This window comes from Plutella xylostella, chromosome 17 (assembly GCF_932276165.1).
Source record: "Plutella xylostella chromosome 17, ilPluXylo3.1, whole genome shotgun sequence".
NCBI lineage: Eukaryota > Metazoa > Arthropoda > Insecta > Lepidoptera > Plutellidae > Plutella > Plutella xylostella.
Genome location: NC_063997.1, coordinates 7,629,505 through 7,649,440, shown reverse-complemented (window position 1 = coordinate 7,649,440; position 19,936 = coordinate 7,629,505). Strand labels below are relative to the sequence as shown.

The 19,936-nt window shown below is 36.7% G+C and overlaps 1 protein-coding gene across 3 annotated transcripts in view; it reads left to right on the top strand.

The window, feature by feature from the left end:
- Positions 1-19,936, top strand: part of LOC105391894 — a 63,077-nt gene that overhangs the window by 32,785 nt on the left and 10,356 nt on the right. For all 3 annotated transcript variants that reach the window (XM_048626979.1, XM_048626980.1, XM_048626978.1), the window contains 3 exons: positions 6,804-6,953; positions 7,393-7,471; positions 8,935-9,038. In XM_048626979.1, coding sequence (XP_048482936.1) covers positions 6,804-6,953; positions 7,393-7,471; positions 8,935-9,038 — 333 coding nt within the window. The remainder of the gene's footprint in view (positions 1-6,803; positions 6,954-7,392; positions 7,472-8,934; positions 9,039-19,936) is intronic.

Sequence of the window (19,936 nt, the reverse complement as noted above, 5' to 3'; positions counted from 1 at the left end):
GATAGGTCTGTGCAATCAAAGTGGCTATGACAAAGTCGGTACAGCGTTACGGCTTCCAAGATAAGTCGCCTTGAATCTAGTGGAATGAGGCCATATTCGTCCAGTAACTCGGTGTAAGAGAGGTGGTTGCAGTTACGATGAACTCGGAAGTGTACTGAACGGAGGTACTTGCGTTGAACACTTTCAATTGCGTCACTATATTTTTTATATATGGGATTCCAGATTGGTACCGCATACTCAAGCTGTGGGCGGATTATGCTTTTATAGAGGTGGATAAGTGTTTCAGGACGTGAAAAGTCTGTGGTTGACCTCATGACTAGCCCATACATTTTATATGCCTTACTCACAATACTATCAATATGTTGATCTAAATGTAATTTAGAATCGAGAATGACTCCCAGGTCCCTCAGGGCGTCTACTTTATTAAGTGGTGAATGACATAACATGTATTGAAATTGCGTAATTTTCCTTTTTTTTGTAAAATTTATAAAGTTGCATTTTGGAAGGCTAAGATGTAGTTTATTATTATTGCAGTATTCTGTAAGTCGATCGAGATCTTCTTGGAATAGTAGGCAATCATTTTGTGAATTTATGCTTTTAAATGCTTTTAAGTCGTCAGCGTAGAGTAAAAATTTTGAGTTTCTAAAACAAGTGTTAATATCGTTAATGTAAAGAATAAAGAGTAGAGGCCCCAGTATAGACCCCTGAGGGACACCGGAGGTAACTCGGATAGTATTGGACTGATGACCGCAGATAACTACTGTTTGAGTTCTGTTAGAAATATAGGATACCATCCACCTAAGTAAATTACCCCGAATGCCGTTGAACGCAATTTTATGTAGGAGCAGCTCGTGGTCAACTTTGTCGAAGGCCTTCTGAAAGTCAGTGTAGACTGCATCCGTTTGGGTTCTGTCATCGAGATTTTGAAATACGAAATTTGTGAAGACCATGAGGTTTGTAGTGGTTGATCTATTTTTTGTGAAACCGTGTTGCTCAGGCAAAATTATTCTATGGAGCGAAGGGTAAATTTCATCATGCACTAATCTCTCGAAGACCTTCGACAAAGCTGGTAGCAACGAGATAGGACGGTATTTTTCTACGTTGTTTTTAGGCCCACTTTTGTGTACGGGAATTATGTTGGCGTGTTTCCACGCTGTAGGAAATGTTCCTTCCGACATACATTTATTGAAAATTAATGAAAGGGGTTTGTATATATCCTTAGCGGTGTTCTTAAGAAAAACAGGAGGAATTCCATCAGAGCCGGGGCCTTTGGTGGGGTCAACTGAGGACAGTGCCCTACATATTTTATGGGAACTGATGTGTATATCACTGATAAATAAATCGTGAGGGGCGTAGTCAGGTACCGGAATAAAATTATCACCCAATAGCGTGGACGGTTCATAGACGGAGTGGAAGAAATCGGAAAATAGGTTACAAATATTTGTGGGATCATTAGCGGTAGTGTTTTTATAGCACATAGAGGAGGGAATTCCCGGTTTTTTTTTGCGATTATTTATATATGTCCAAAAATATTTACTGTTCTTGAATACATTATCTTCGACCGATTCTATATATTTTGAGTAACATTTACGGGCCTCAGATTTAAAACGTGATCTATAAAGTGAGAATATTTCATAATCAAATAAATTATTGTATTTTTTCCATTTTACCCATGCCTTTTTTTTGTTATTAAAAATGTGGATTAAGGCTGGAGAAAACCAAAATGGGTAATTGGAGTTTTTGGGTGAAGACATAGGACAGTGCTGTATTATAATGCTATGAATTTTATTGTAAAAAGCTGTGAGGGCTGCGTCTGCTTTTAGTGGTGACAAAATATCATCCCAGTTTGTGTTGGTAATATCGCGATTAATAAGGTCATAGTTTGCTTTGTGAAAATTTAGTTTAGATATCAATTTTCGTTTCAGAGGCGTGTAGGAAGTCTTAAAAGTTACGGTGGCGGAGAGTGGAGGGTGTAGTTTATCTGGTGGGCAGAGATGATTTTGTGAGCCTGTCAGGGAACATTCCTTGTTAGTGATAAGTACGTCTAAAATGTTGTCGTTACAATTTTTACAGTCGTTAAATTGGTATGCGTTGAAAAAATTCATGAAATCGGCAATATACTGTGAGACTCGGCCGGTGCGCGAACATGATAGTGCAGAATTTTCAGTGTTAGAACGCGCCCATTGAATAGCTGGCAAGTTGTAGTCACCTACAATTATGAACCCATCCACATCTGGTTTATCAACCAGTTTGTGCATAGCTTCGAGGTGGGTCATGTATAGAGAGTCATTAGAATTAGGTGGAATATAGGAGGCTATTATTAAATTTTTTCTACCCAACGAGGGACCAGGTATCTCTACTACAACGTGCTCTATGTGAGGTGATACAGACAAATATGGGTGATGTAATACAGCTTTCAGTTCCTTAAGAACAGCGATCCATACGCCACCACCGTCCTTTTTATTCGTTTTTATGCGATCGCGATCACACCTAAATACCGAGTATCTATCATCGATAAATTCACTGTCATTAATTTCTGGAGTTAGCCACGATTCTGTGATTATTATGACGTCGTAATTATTGGACAAAATATTGAAATAGATAGTGTTCAGTTTAGTGCGAGTACCTCTACAGTTCTGGTAAAATATTGTTATTTTTTCGTTATGTGACATTTAGTTGAACAATATAAATGATAATATTTAGTAACTGGATTGAAAATGTGACTATAAATAATGATATATTGATGGCGAGCATTACTTGGAATCCGTACGCTATAGGTATGTGCATAATGTACTATATTTATAAAATGTGAGCGATTTCTTATTGATTGAATGGAGTAAAAGATGCAATTACATTTTATTGTTTCGTTTATAACTACGTCTGATATCTGTTTACTTGTATAACATGCATTTGAAGAATAATTCAGGTTTTCAAAACATAAAGTGTATAGAAGAGAGAATATAATATCTAAACATATAGAGAAAAATATACTAATTATTTGTAACCACGGGACGCGGTTTGATTTTATCCAGATCCTTTGCGCATCTGATGGCGAATATGGGCGAGGTCTCTGTTTCTCGGACGAGGACGGTTGCGTTTTTGACCCATACAAATTTATAGTTATGTCCTCTCGCCGCCTCGCGTGCCTCTCGAAACAATTGTTTATTTTTGAGTGTAAGGTGTTCGTTAACGAAGACCTTTTGCGCATTGCCCGATACACCCAACTTGGCTGAAGTAAGCTCCTTGCACCCGCGCGCCGCGGTCAGTACGTTGTCGCGGAGTATGCGGGACTGGAACTTCACGATTATGTTTTTGGGCTTTGAGCTCTGACTGAGTGCATGCGGCACACGGTGCACAGCGACAATCTCGCGTGGCGGTATATTCATGTTGATGGCAGCACCAAAGCTATCAAGGAGTGTAAGGAGGTTCTCGCCACGCTTCTCCGGAACGTTTAGGATCTCGATATTGCATTGTCTAGCTTGTTGTTCCAAGCTATCAATTTTAGCTTCCAAAGATAAAGTATTTTCTGATGAGACAGATTTTTCGTTCAGCTGTTTTTTTAAGTGTTGTAAATTCTGTTCAATGTCGTCATATTGTTTTGATAATATTTATAACACAAGCTACGGAGGTCAGGTTTTGTTTACTTACAAAAAGTTAAGGTTTATTATGCATGTGCATTTGTGCAATGCAAACTTCTTGTTTGTTTGGTTTGATTATTACCTACACGTATTCAATGTCTTGGGTGTCTGAGGGTACACCCGAGCCCGCGATTTTCAATGACTAGAGGTGCCAAAATAATTTTAATCAGAGGATGTATAGGTACGAACTATGACATAAATATTATTACTCAACTTATTTCATAAGAATTGTAAGCGATCATGAGCGCGTAAACTCAAGACAAGACCCAAGTCACCTAAGTTCACTTTGTGCGCGTAGTCACGAAAGTGTAGTGTTACGGTAACAGCGATTTGTTTACAACATTACATGGCGCGGCGGCACGACGTATGGGAACCTTTCACCTCTTTGTTTGAAACCAGCTCGTATATTAGCCGCTTGTTTGCGCAAAAAGCACAAATTATGTAGCTGGAGCAAGCCTCTGTTGTGCTGTTACAGTTTTTGTTGGGGGAAAATACTTTTCCTGTGGTTATGTAAGCAGGCTTGGCGGCCATAGTTAGATAGTTGACTTTTTGCCACCTGTTATGGATTCATTATCCGATGCGTGCCGGAAATTAATAGTCTTTGTCTTTGGTTCTTCTATAGGTTACTTGCTATATTATTATAACTATTCTTTTAAACATTATTATACTCAATATAGTATTTGTAGCTGTTCATCTGAGTTAGAACTCTCAAAATAGGAAGTCAAAACTTGCCAACCTACGTGTGGTACTACCAGTGTAGAACTTTCCTGTGACCAGCGTACAGGGTGATAATATTATGTTTAAACAAAGATTTGCTTGAACCTCATGGATTAAGAATGAAACCATATTATTATTCTGCAAGTCATGTCGGTCGCTGCCTTGAATAACGCCAGAACCAATGTACCTTGTGTTTAATATGTTTACGAAAACAGTACCTAATCATAATGTACGGTACATCACCGAATAAGGATTTTGTACAACGACCTCTGTCGAGGACAGGCAGTAGAATTAAGGTTTACAAATGGCGGAAATTGATAATACAATTTACCCACTTAGAGTGCAGATTTGTCTTGTAAAGTCTTGTTGTGCTATGCAGAATCCTAATTTATGAAATTTAGTATAAAATGATCTATTTAACAAAACAAAAACGAGCATTTTAATTCTGTAGCGAAATACACCATGCCAATGCCATACAAAATAACAAGTTAAAATATGTATCTCATGTAGGATAATCCTTAAATCTATTTTGTAATTTATAGACAATATTACGGAGGTCTTGTTAAGTACTTTTAATGGGGACTACCGTTTTTTTGCTCACCAGTTGGCGCCACTGTCGACTGAGGTAAAGAGGTACCATAGCTGTCAAATTTATCAAAGGCGACTTTATCAAATTGGCGCCAAATAAAGTTTTTAAATCTTGAATCTTATAAGCTTATTAATTATAAAATAACTATCATCATATCGAGTTACTATGCCGCAATGTTGTTCAGATCCGTTATATTGGGAAAGAAAAGGAGGACATATGTTACCAAGTGATAAAACTGTTCTAAAACAGTGGCTTGTGAAATAATTATTATCCGATAATCTCGTGTTTGTGAAAATCATTATAACCAATTTCAGAAAGAACATAATGTAAATAAGGATTAGGCATTTAATAAATACACTAAAAATAAAAGAATTACACACTGATTTAACTTTTATTTATCCTCTCCGTTTAAACACACTGCTATACAAAAAATATAACACATTAGTAATCCACACAATGAATGCTGGTTGAGTTGTTAGTTGAAACTTTATAATGGTAGTATAGTATACTAAGTATTCTATTATTTGTGGGGGTGTCAGTACCTGCACCTGGCTCACTCGAATGGAGCCTTTGTCCATGTCCGCCTTAAGGTCTAAACTCCACTCCTAAGCTTGGACCATTTCCTACCACACTGGTCCTCTGCAGGTTGGTGGGTTCGAAAATCTAGATATGCAGGTTTTATCACGATGTTTTCATTCACCGTAAGAGCGATGGTATGTACGGTGGCCTGCGCCTAAAAGTATACAGGCGGCGATTTTAAAATAGCGATCTCAAGCTCACATGCTGCTCAAGCACATCCACATAAACACCACTGCTACACACATCACACACAACACATCCCCGAATTTATAACAGATGTAGCTGGTCCCTTCATCATCAGGGATCGCTATTTTAAAAACTCCGCCTGTATACTTTTAGGCGCAGGCCACCGTACACTGTACATAAATTCCAAAGTAGTTACTCATTGGTGACAATATCTAGATCTGGAGTTTCATTTTTAGTGTTTACACTGCTATACAAAGTTTCTTAAGGCCACTCAACAGTATACACTGAATCATTTTGTTGTATGATGCTGTCCTCTACGTTAACAACCAAGTTACTGTTACGGTCATAGTCTTGGTGTCTGTAAAAAGCAAAAACATAGCTGTTACCTAAGCAAACAAGCATACATTTCGTAAAAAATAAGTTTGTAAACAGTAAACAAACTAACCTCTGAATTAGCTGCTCTTTGAGACCGCTTATTTATGCGCCTCTTTTCCTTAATTCAGCTTTCAAAGCGTGCACATTCATCGATAAATAATCCATATTTGCGATAATTTCGCGAAAAGAGATCACTTTTCAACAGGGAAATGAACGAAAATATAATTTATCACGAAGCCCGCCAAACAAATTATATGAAAAGTAAAATGTCACTTAACCTCAGTCGACACCAGCGCCCCTAGCGGCAAATTCACACGCGTTACTCCCCATTAGGTACTTAATAAATAAATTACGCCATAGAAAACAAACTACACAACCACTTCCGGCGGAAACTTGCTACGGCAGCGTAGTAGCATCATTATCACAACATCTTAAATAATTATAATATTATTTTATTATGGACAATCATGGTACCTAGGTATGCTGAAAATATAGTTAAATATTACAAGATTTATTATAAGCTACCAAAAAGTACTTAATCCTTTTGGTATATTTACTTTTGCACTCAGAAGAAGCGAGGCCGTTATTATTCTGAACATTTCTAAGTTTTCTTTTCCAAGTGAAAAACCTAATTCTTTTTTTTTCTTTCCAAAAAGTTTGCATTACTTTTTTGTTGTCTTTGGTTGTTTTATTTATGTTGCCATCTCTCTCCCGCGCAGAGCTGCAATACGGCGCGCTGCTGGAGGGGTGCGGGGCGGAGCTGCCGTCGCTGAGCGCGTGCGCGCCGCCGCCCCCGCACCTCGACCCGCGCCGCAGGAAGGAGCCACGTGACGTCGCGCCATTGCCGCCTGTTAACATTCATTTGCATGGTATTTTTTTCTTTTGTTTTAATTTTTTTATTTAAGTTTAATTTTTAATTTAATGGCGGTTTTTGGTTTAATTTTGTTACAAATTTTAAGTTTTTAGATATTGAATTGAAATCAATCCTCGGAATAAGTATACCTAAGTAATTCGTTAGATATTATAAATACAAAATAGTTACTTAATATAAACCACTCTCTCCTAAGTAATGCACTCTTTGTGCCAACATTTTCACATTATATTCAATTTTATCTTCTCTCAGACTAAGAACTTACTTAAATATCTTTTATGAAGCACACTGTATCTTTACATAGACGGCTACAATCCAGTTATTGTATTTACTCACGGAGGGTCTGCTCGGATGTGCCTACGGATAAAATCTCATTACGAATGGCGCGAATATCTCAGCCAAATGTAGGTAATAACATTCTTTCCGTATTGTTTCAGCGCTGTTCGCGGCCGTCGAACACGGCTATTTGGACAAAGCGAGAAACATCTTGGAATCCACCGATGTCGACGTCAACAGGTATGCTTGAAGTTTTAAGTAATAAACTTGGAAATAATTAGTAAGTAGGTACTTAATCAAAAGTAGGTTGGTAAAGTAATTCAGTCAGATCAATTATTAATCAGATTAGTTAATTGCCGACTGCGCAGTATAAGACGGTTGATACGTCATTCTGCTTTTTTCAACAATTATAGGTACAACCCTTTATACCTATGTATCTGCTGTCTGATAGATGAGGCATATTTTTGTTGATTGAGAGGAGGCATTGTCGGAAGTTGTTATTGTTACCTGTTCTGCCGTTCAAAACATTTTATTAACAAGTTTATTCTTTAGAATACTCGTATCTCTTACTGATACTGTCACAGCACAACAATCTAGAGTGGTTTGCTCTGAAGAGATACACCACAAGAGGCTATAATAATGAAACAAAGCTCTGAAGAACACAAAGAAAAGAGGTTCTTCTCTGCACTTAAGAAGGTCTAAATCGGCTTCACGCCGCGCCCGCTATAAAGGCAGTCTGCCTCCCAAATTGTTTACTTAATTTTACCGTCTAAGTAGAAAAGTAAGTATACCTCTTTCCAATCGACCTGCTAAGAAAAAAACCGGCCAAGTGCGAGTCGGGCTCGCGCACAAAGGGTTCCGTAGCAGCAAATATACTTAACCAAAATTACAGTTAAATCAACCTATCTCAAAAACTATAAGAGATACTTTGATCAAACCAAAAATCGTTGAAAGAGTTAATTAGCATGCATCACCTCTATTTTTTTTAGAATTTTATACCCCGTAGTTATAAAAATAGAGGGGGGGGGACATACTTTTTACGACTTTGAGAGCTGATATCTCAAAAACCGTTCACTTTTAGAAAAAGGTTTTTTAGAAAACTTTATATCATTTTAAAAGACCTTTCCATTGATACCCCACACGGGTATGTACATCGAAAAAAAAAATTTCATCCCTCAGTTACATGTATGGGGGGCCCCACCCCCAATTCTTTTTTTTACTATTTAGTGTCATATTTTTGTAGCGGTTCATACAACACATATTCCCATCAAATTTCATCACTGTAGTACTTATAGTTTCCGAGTAAATCGGCTGTGACAGACGGACAGACGGACAGACGGACAGACGGACATGACGAAACTATAAGGGTTCCGTTTTTGCCATTTTGGCTACGGAACCCTAAAAATCTTCAATCTGGCTCGTCCATTTTCACGGCATAGTTCATGTTGACAATTTCCGGAGGTCAAATCGAAAACCAATAATAACATTTTAACTCTGAGTTGCTGCCTCAAAATATACCTAGATAGAGTACTTAGGTACTCTTTATTAGCAAGAAATAAACTAACTATTTTATATAACAACTAAATTAGGGTACAAAATGCGGTCTTATCACTTCCAAACAACCTTTGGATCACAGACTTGTCTAAGCTTTGGATGGGTAGACTAAAAGAGACACAAATAAACCTAATGATGTGGTGTTACAGCCTCAACTCGGATGGCCTGTCGCCGCTGGACGTGGCCGTGCTGGCCAACAACCGCCAGCTCGCCAAGATGCTCATGGAGTTCGGAGCCAAGGAGGGGACGCAATGTGAGTTTACATATAGTTTTTTTTATTGGATCCCTTAAAGGTAGAAGCGAGGCCATATTATTACCAAGTCGTCCACAGGGCAATATCTAGAAGACTATAGATCCTACTAATATTATGAAGGCAAAAGTTTGTGAGTATGTATGTCTTTGTATGTTTTTTAATTACTTCTTCACGTCAAAACGGTTGAACTGATTTAAATGAATTTTGGTAAGTATAGAGTTAGCTGACACCTGGATTAACACGTAGGCTACTTTTTGTCGCGGAATTCCTACGGGTTTTCTAAGACAATATTTTTTAAATATATATTTGATTCCCAAAATGTGCAAGTCCAATTAGTACCTACAAAGTTAGTCTATGCTATGGGTGAAAGCGGGGCCATGTTGCCAAGTCTTCCATAAAGCCATGGCCATCATAATATGTATATAAAATATTTAGAGTAAATACTTATAGAATTTGTTTCTAAAAACATGGCAAGTGGAAAACCATGTATAAGGTTTCTTATACTTAAATGTATTTTTGTTGTTGTACAACACTTCCTTATATCCATCACCCTTGATTCCCTAGGCGTATCATGACTTTAATAATTTAACTCCATGCTTCACACTGGCTGGGATTGTGTAAAAAAAAGAAGAATAAAACAAAAACACATCGTACTATCGTCGCACGCTTGTCAGTCACTTGTCAAAGTGACAGTTCATATTCGCATGGGAGGAGATAAGCTATGTCTCTCTCTGCGCGAAGGCAAATAAATTCAACCTCGGAATAGACTGATGTTGTGTTTTACTTTCGTCGCGTGTTTTCGCTTAAAATTGCGTGCCTTTTGAGTTATTTGCGTTATAGGGTTAACTCAGATTATCACACCCAGTTTTTGGTGATATTTTTTTAGATAGAGCTCATATTATACATCCCCACCCTTATACCTACTATGTATTCAGAAAATGGCCGTTATCTTTACCTTTAACTTTAACATTCTAAGTTCGAAATGGGTAACTAAATTTCTTCAGCGTGACACGAAACAAAAACACCGTTAAGTGTTATAATCGATTCATAATACATATAGCTAATAATAGGTACCTACGTAGATTGTATGTCCTTTTTAATGTGCCAAACAGTATACCTACTATAGCCAACCATTAGTGGTCGCTCGAAGTTAATACTTAGGTAACTTCAAACTGCTTACTAGATGGTTGGTACTAAGTAATATAAAATAAATCAAATAAATAAGACATGTACTTCCAATGTTGTTAACTTCTTACCCCATCTGCCGGTAACTACCACAGAGCGCCAGGCGAACTTATTCATTGCACCACCAACTTTATCGCAGCTGAAGTGTAGTTCAGTTAAAGTTCACTTTATCTTGTTAAAAGCCCGTTTTGAAAGCAATTATTTCAAAGATAATGACAATATTTGACTCTTGACCACTTGATACTTATGTACCTAACTAGATAAGTATACTTACATAGAACATTAAGTTATAAATGTAAAACATTTTTCATTTAGCTAATGTGCTTATAAACGTGCATATATAAACTTTACATAACGATTTTAAAAGCAGACCTAACAAAAACATGCGTGTGTAAACTTAAACAATGGCCATTTATTTCGTGGCTACGGAATCCAGCACAAAGCAATTAAGTAAATACCCAACCAATTACATACTGTAACAGTACGAATTTTGTCATTATGTTGTCTATCGACTAACGGAAGTTGATACGCTGACCAATTTCCCTTGACAAAAGTATTGGAAAGGCTTCTAGCTGTTCGTAGAATTACTGGGCAGTATTCGAGGAAGTTTCACCCTTATAGTATTTACTAGATCAACGAACACGACCGTATGTGGGTTTTATTAGTATACCGTAGTGCATGATGCTAGTCCCACGTACAAAGTCGGTAATTGGATTTTAATCACAAGCTTATGTTAGGAAGAGACGGTACAATAACGTTACAAATTGCGTATAATTTAGAACCTAACATTGGTAGCTAGTAGCTACTCCTACCCACTCTAATTATTTTCTATTTTAATTTGGGCTGCATTGTTTGAAGTTACTTGATATTAGTACATGTTAAAAATACAACAAATTTGAATGAAGCTTTTACCGATACCAATACTACCGATCTTCCACTGTTTTTATATTGACTTCTATAAAATGTCGTCACAAAGTAACTCAGTGTAGTAAGAAGTTCCGATCGCCTTGGCCCTTGGGCATTCCGGCAGGAGTCGCAGGGCACCAAACGCCTGCCCAACTTCTACCGTAAAGACAAGTTGTCGAACTATTGCAATAGGAAACCTCATCAACAATGAATAAAGACTTGCGCCTTACATTTCTTACCTCTATTAAAAGTATATTTTTATAGCATATCTAAATAAGCCAGACCCACAGACACAGAGTCACAGACAAAGACTGACAGACGAAAAGTTGTTACAGCAAATGCATATCTGCCTATCCTGCAAGATGCATGCAAGATATTAAATTAACAGTCAAAGCAAAAATATTAGTCGTACAAATATTTCTTCTACGATTGTCTTTAATGTACAAATAGGTACTTACCCCGTTAAGGGCTCTGTAAAAACTAAGAGAGAAAGCAATATATTTCAACTTCATACATAGTGAGTACTTACCCACCTAACTACCGGCTAAGTTAGTTAGTCCAGGGCGATCCATCGTCCTAAAAGTTAATCCTCTAGCCCGGAGGAAGGATCGTGCTATTTTCTCACACGAAAACAATATTAGCACATTCATGTACTAGAGATGTATTAGAGATTTTCTCCTGAAAAAAATAATGATTTGGGTATTCAATCTTACGAAATAAATTATATTAATGAAATAACTCAAACTAAGTTAATTAGAAACTTACGGAGAGCAAAAATGTCCGTCCATGGTTCGGGTTTGCCTTTGACAGGGAGTCCAGAACTAATTCCCTGAAAATCAAACTTCAGCGGCATGGCATGTCGGCTCATTTAGACCGCTCTAACTTAATTTATCCCTAACGAATTACTCACTCGTCGGTTCGCAAATAACGAAGTTTATCTCGACTTATCCTACGAAATAATAATAAAGTCAAAAGTTTGCAGTGGAATGTTTATTTTGCTATGAGATTAATTAATTTATACATTTTCATCGTTGCACTGTTCCGCTAGAATGGATTTACGGATTTTGTATTTAAAAATGTGCAAAGGGCATAAAAAATCATCGTAACACTAGAAAACTGAGATAAAAATCTTGTACGAGACCCAGTAATTTCGTTTCATAAAAGTGTTATGGTAGGTACAGGTAGTTAGAAGTCCCATTTTATTTACGAGCCATAATTGGCTATGTTTAATACACGTATCACCGAATCGGTTTGCATGTTGTTATTGATGCAATCGGTTTATAATGGAATTATTATAATGTAATTTGGTTCGGTTCTACGGTGGTCAATCCAGACGCCTGTTTCTGATTACATTTGCGCCGTGGCGACTCATGCGTGCCACTATTTGTGGATGGCTTGATTGTTAATTGGGCCTAGTTTAATTGCCTACGGTCTATGAAATCTGGGACTGGGTCAAGAAGTGTATTTTTATCAGTAGGTAATCCCAAAGGCAGGTTAAGATAAGGGTAGTGTATTTTCTAAAAAAAAGTATACTTGCATGAAACAAAGGAGTTGCTAAATAGTTAAGTATACCAATTTTATTAGCTAACTAGCTGTTCCCGCGAGCTTCGCTTCGCCTTTAAAAGTTTTCCCGTGGGAATTCCGGGATAAAAAGTAGCCTATGTTCTTTCTCAGGGTCTAGACCATTGGTACTCAACCTTTTTTATATAAGGGCCACAAACACGTTTAAGTCATGGTGTCGCGGGCCGCAAGCAAATTTTTTCTAAACCATTATAAAGCTGCGTATACACCGGCCCAACGAAGGCCAACGAACGGGTTTCGTTGGCCTTCGCTGCTGCAATCTGCCCTGTATTATGTATGATCAATATCTATCGTTGGGATAACCGTTGGCGTTCGTTGGGCGTTCGTTGTCCCGGTGTGGATGCAGCTTCATGCGATGTAAACTATCGAATAATAATATAAAAAAAAACACATGCATTAGTATATGTGTAAAAAGTATCGGGATTAGATCAATAAAACAAAAAAATATTGTTATTAATCGAAATTCCTTTTATCACCTTCAAAGTATGCTCCTTCAGAAACGATAAACATACGCCAACGAATTATCCAAGAGTTGTGTTTAGTACTCGCGGCGAATTTTCCTTTTTGTCTTCTATAGATTTTTAGTTAAAGTCATGTAGGAAAATAATATTATTTGTTTGTAAAAAAAAAATTGAACTAGGTACGATATTGCGCCTTTCGCACAAGGATCATCATTGTGATTGAATTTTTGAGCTCTCATCAAATATCATCGAGCATCCACCATATGCACCAGATAATAATAATAATAATAATAATAATAATAAACTTTATTTCAAAAATTTTACACAAAAAGTACCACAATAATAGTTACAATTGCTAGAATGAACTTATATTATAGAAGTATAATAAATTACTTAATAATTAATTTAATCATATAAATATTCCTTGTAACAATAAGGTTTTTAGATAATCACATAATGTAATAGTCCGTATGCGGTAATCCTCTGATGTCTAAACTAGGGAAACCCTGTAATATAGACATCAGTGACTTTCTCAGAAATAATCAATGATGCAGTTATCTATCAGATGTTCACACTCTTAAACAATTAATTAAACAATGTACATTCAGTAAAGTAGCAATAACAGTTGATAATAATGAAATTGTAATATAAACTTGTACTATATTATGGGTACTTACTAATTTAAAATTAACATTAAGGCATGCGTACAGAAAAATGAGAATTTAATAATTAATTTTAGCTAGTTGATGTTAGTAGACTTTCAGTTGACTGATAATCAAGGGATTTTAGGTATTTCGTTACAGTAATCGTAAAATTATGTCTGTTAAGATTAACAATATTCAATGCCCTGTTTAATTTGTTATAAAGAAAACTTTCAAGATAACACGAAAAATGTTGCGCAAATGCTGTTCTATAACACTTCAAATTGCAGACTTTGTACGATCTTCGGTTATTTAGGGAGGGTTGGGAAATCTTTTTGTGTTGGTCAGTCACAATTTTCAGAATGAAAAGTTGGCGAACGGTTAAAACATCAGCTTTTTTATACAAGGTAGAGGTTGAATAAAGGTTGGGAAGGGATAGCATCGCTTTGAGGTTCGCTCTTTGTGCTCTTTCCATTACTATTAGGCGTGTTTTGACTATACCACCCCAGGTACCAATGCAGTAGCTTATCAGTGACTGGCATAGCGCATAATATATTGACAAGAGGATGTTTTTGTTAGCAATGTCTCGAATTTTCCTAAAGGTGGCTATGACTTTACGAATTCTGTTGGCCAAACTAACTACATGATATTGGTAAGTGAGTTTGTTGTCAAGTAATATACCGAGGTATTTTACCTTAGAGGACCTATCAAGCTTTTCACATGTGCAGGCGTCGTATTGTCTACACTGAGGTTCGTGGGCAATAAGACTATAGTCAGCATGAGATGGTTGAGTTGATTCTGAAATTGAAAATGTTAGATAAGTTGTCTTGTTAATGTTTAGTTTTAGGTGGTTGTTATTAAGCCAATTAGTTACGATATTAAGACCATGTTGCGATTTTTCAAATACCTCATTCCAGTTTTTTCCTTTGAATATCAAGGCCGTATCATCGGCAAATGAAACAATTGAACCACTTTGTAGTTTCAGATTACAAAGGTCATTAATAAAAATGAGGAATAGTGTTGGTCCAAGAATACTGCCCTGAGGGACGCCCACTGTGATTTCATGCGGTTCACTTATAAAATCACCAACCTTCACTGTCTGAGTCCTATTCTTGAGATAATTTTCGAATAACTTTAATTGTAGCCCGCGCACACCTACGTTTTGCAGTTTCTGTAGTAGTAGAGGAGTTGATACGGTGTCAAAGGCCTTCGCGAGATCCAAAAATACTCCAAGGCATCTTTCACCAGCATCAAGCCCCTCGACAATGTTATTGTTAAGCATGGAAACTGCATCGGATGTGGATTTTTGTTTACGGAAGCCGAATTGGTTTGGGGATAATATATTATTTTTTTCCAAGTATTGTACTAATTGTTTATTTATTATGCGCTCTAGTATTTTTGATATAGTGGGGAGAAGGGATATGGGCCTATAATTTCCAATGTCTTTTTTATTTGATGATTTATGTATTGGTATAATAATTGATCTTTTAAATATGTCTGGGAAAATTCCAGAATTAATTGATAGGTTACAGATATGGACCAAGAGACCACTCAGTAATTCCTTGTTTTGTTTTAATACTATTGCCGGAATATTATCATGACCAGTTGAAGATGTAGATTTTAATGAATTAATTATGGATATAACTTCAGTAATGTCCGTCTCTAACAAAACTAATGAGTACGGAATAATTTTAGGCAAATTAAGAGCATTATTGTGAAATTCATCATTTATCGGTTGTAATGATACGCCAACTCTAGAAAAGTATTTATTAATTTCGTTGACTGATGCCAACGGAGAATGTGCCAAAGAAAGGAGGTCCGTAGAATTTTGTTTTTTATTTTTATAGTTTGATATATTATTTATTATTTCCCAAGTTTTTTTAATATTTGTTTTACCTGCTTTTTCTAATTCAGTTTTATGATATTGATTTTTGAGGTTTTTGGTTATGTTATTACAGTAGTTTCTATATCTAGTGTAAGTCAGCTTTAAAATTGAATTTTCGGGATCTTTTTTTAATTTCAAATGCATTCTGTCTCTATGTGAAATACACCGTAGAAGTCCTTGTGTGATCCAGGGTTTTATAGTTGACTTTCGTCTAGAGATAGTTTTGCAGGTGGTGTTAGCGTTCATTATGTCTGATATAGAGTTAACTAATAGTGACGTCGCTACATTGACATCACTAGATTCAAGTACGGGCCGAAAATCAAAGTTTTGTAAGTCTATCGAAATTTTTTCATAGTTAATAGAAGTTTTTGTTTGCTTATTTAAAATTTTATGCATTTTAGTATTTAAGGCAAAAAGAATAGTGTCATGATCAGTTAGTGAGTTTTTTACCACAAGAGTAGTGGAGGAAAGGTTGGTAAGTATATTGACGTGGTCCAAACAGGAATTTAATCTCGTCGGAAACTGGTGAGCAGGTAAAAGTCCATGTAAAGCTATGAGCTCTAGGTAACGTAAAGAATTATTATCATTAGTTGTCTGCTTTATATCAATATTTATGTCACCGGTTAGTATGATATTTTTATATGATTGAAGAGATATTAAAACTTGATCGAGGGATTCTAAAAATGGATCTAACTGATTGTACGACGGCGACCTATAGATTGATACCACCGCAATACTTTCATTTACAGTAGTAACTACACAGTTAGCTTCCTTCATAATATATTCATACGTAGATGACTTTAGGTCGCTTTTTTCGTATATAACGACACCATCATTTTGGAGAATGTTATTTTTAGAAGAAAATCTTCGAAAGTTACCAATTTCCGGCAGTGTAAAATTAGTTGGACTGTTAAGCCAGCATTCTGTAAAAACAATAATATCCACGTCTGTATCAATTCTTGCAAGTAGAGTATAGAAACCGGGTAGATTATGATTAATACTTCTAATATTTTGTGTTATTAATTTTAATTGTTTATGAGGAGCATTAAGGTACTTTCGGCAATCCTCCGGATCACATTCGAATGCATCAGATATTTTATATTGCTCAATTTCTTGCATTAAGTTAATTGTATCATCCATTTATATATTTTTAAAAACAAAAATGCATAGGAGAGACAACAAGTGGGTGAAAATCGATGGGGTTTTGAATTTCACGGTAAACAGAAACGTACAAAGCTGTGAAAGACCGAAAATATCTAGAGTAGTTTAGTGTTAGCGAAAGCTTTCGGCATTGGCACAAAATAATTTGGTTTAAATGACAAGTTTTGCATAGGTACGCAATTAAATTACTATTAACAGATAAGCATGCAACGTAAACAAGGTATAATATAGCTGGATTGACATAAACAAATTTATACAAGGCTAGTCACTTAGTAGATTCCTTTTTAATATTTTCCTTGATCTCTTTAATATGTTCTTCACTACGTATCATAATGTGAGGAGCACCCTCTTTTTGGCGAATGAAAACTCGGCCGTTGCTACACCACACGAAGGCAATGTTATTACCCTTGGCCATCTCCCTCGTAAGATAAAGTAATCTTTTCATTTTTTGGGTTAGTTGCTCGGAGACGTAGATTGTTTGAGCATTATTATTGAATCCCAAATTCGCGGAGTTCAATTTATTATTGGGGTGGTCAAGGTTGAACTTTTTGATTGCGTTCAGAAGTCGGCTCTTATTTATTGTGTTTTGTAGTTCCAGCAACACGGCGCAGCTCTTGCTGTCTCTAGGAGACGGTCCCCTGAGGACATCACGAATGTCTGCTTCTTGCATCTGGAATCCTATGTGCTGACACATATTTTTAACATAACAGTAGAGGTCCTCCTTAGTCTCATACTGTTTTTTTGGCACATTACGGATCTCTATACAAGTTTTGATGGACGATCTTTCAATGTGCTCGATTTTATCCTGCATTGATAAAATATTTTGAGACAAGTTCTGGCGTTCCTGTTCCATAATATTGATTTTCTTTTCGATACTTCTCAAGTCATCGGCGAAACAATTCATGGACCTTTCTATTTCTTGGTTAGAGTTCTGAATGGTGCAGTTTTGATTTTTGACAAAGTTTATGTGCTCTTCCATCTTGCCAAGACGCTCACTTTGTTTCGATAGCAAGTCATCTATATGCTGGTTTTGCTCTAATAGCATGGACTTCATTAGATCCTTAATTTCAGATTTAAACTGTTTCAAGTCGTCTATAACGTCATCATCCCACGGCCGAGTTCGTTTAACCCGCTGAGTAATACCTATAGGCGCATCGGTTTGGTTTGATAAATCCGAGTCGGAGAATGAGGTTTGTGGCGCACCCAGCGTTTTCGGCGGCGAACGTTGGATACGATTCATGATAAATTATCTAAAGTTGAGTCTTATAGTGAACGCAGCAAGAGCGCCGACAAGGCTATGACGGTGCGAGGTGCGTAGCGCGTAGCCCGTAGCGTAACTCGTAGCTGCGTGACGTCACCTTGGTTGTTATAACTGCAGATTTCGGAATGCGCACTCACCGCAACTTTGGCTCAGTGGTTCCACTCTCGCCCGCAGCGCAGACAGTCACAGGATCGATCCCACTCTCGGCGGCAATCACTTTTTCAATTTTTCTATGCTGAGTGAGACAGGTATACACAATCCAATATGGCCGCGATGAGATATGGAGGGACCCCCAAGATGAAACGAGAGGGACCGATTATCACTTGTATCACCATCAACTTTACTGAATGCAAAAATTAACGTAACGGAGAACCGGACCGAAACACGTCCACTCGACACAAAAGTTTAGTGAGAAGTCCAAGATAGGTATGGCTGCAGCTCACAGCTCTAGCTTTTTTTTCCTAATTTCAATGCACCACTTCAAGGCACTGTTTTCAATCGATAGAAGACAATAAGGAAAAATCGCCGCGAGTACTAAACACAACTCTGAAAACAGCGTTTAAAAAAATGTTGTGATGATTGGATTGATCGTTTTTGAAGGAGCAAATTTTGAAGGTGATAAAATAAATTTGGATGAATAACAATAATTTTTTGTTTTATGGATATAATCCCGAATATCCCGATACTTTTTACACAGAATGTAAGTATATTCCCTATTATCTCTCATGGCAGGCGGGCCACTGATAAAGGCCCGGCGGGCCACATGCGGCCCGCGGGCCGCAGTTTGAGTATAGCTGGTCTAGACCATATGTATTAGTGATGTAACGAATGTGTGTTTTTGGACATTCGCGAATGCGAATGCGAATGCGAATATCTGATATCGATATTCGCGAATGCGAATGCGAATGCGAATTTTCAGTTTGAGTTCAAATTTGACGTCATTTGTATGGTTTCGTGGCAGTCTTGTCCTGAACGAGGTACGTTCCGTTGTAGGCGCATTCCGAATGAGACTAGCCAATACTAGTCGCAGTTTTTTTTTGAAGTAGTTACACTTTATTTAGCTCCGTAACTGTTACGACACATTGCGACTGTGTACGGTTTCTGAGGGCGACTTACACGAAACATTTAAACGTAAGGTACGTGCGCCTTGTAAGGCGCCAAAAAAGGGTTGCAATAATTAAATAAATAAAAAAATTGAAACAATGTAAGAAAATAAACTTGATTACTATATTCTCCATTTATTTTTAAATATTAATCAACAAATAAATCATCAGATTAAATCGAGCTTCTTTACGGAAACAATCATTTTCGAAAACCTCTAATGTGGGCCTTCTTAGGAACATAGGCACTTATCATGGCCCGATATTAATCAAGTATAATTTATAAATTCTATCAGAACAAAAACCATGTTTTTACGTAAAACTTAAACAAAAATATGAGCTTCTTTGTTAATTAATCAATTACTATCGATTTTTTGGGCGTTAATAGTGCGGTGGCAAAACTAAATCTACATTCAATACAGAAGTCTGTAATGATATTAAAATAATAAAAATGTTCTTCTCTTATTCCAACAATTATTTAGAGTGAAAAACAATGCTTCAATTTTTCGTGGGCTTTATTAGGTTAATAAAAAAATATTTTTGAATTTTTGTTTATTTTATAAGTATTTAAACTGGAAAGTAGGTACTTAAGAGACCGTAACTACGCTTAAAGTTTAGTTTCAGTGTTTGAATATAACATAATAATAAAAAATATAGCCGAAATTCTATCTTTCATGTTCCAAAGAAACTATGATATTGTATAGTCCTGTAAGGCCC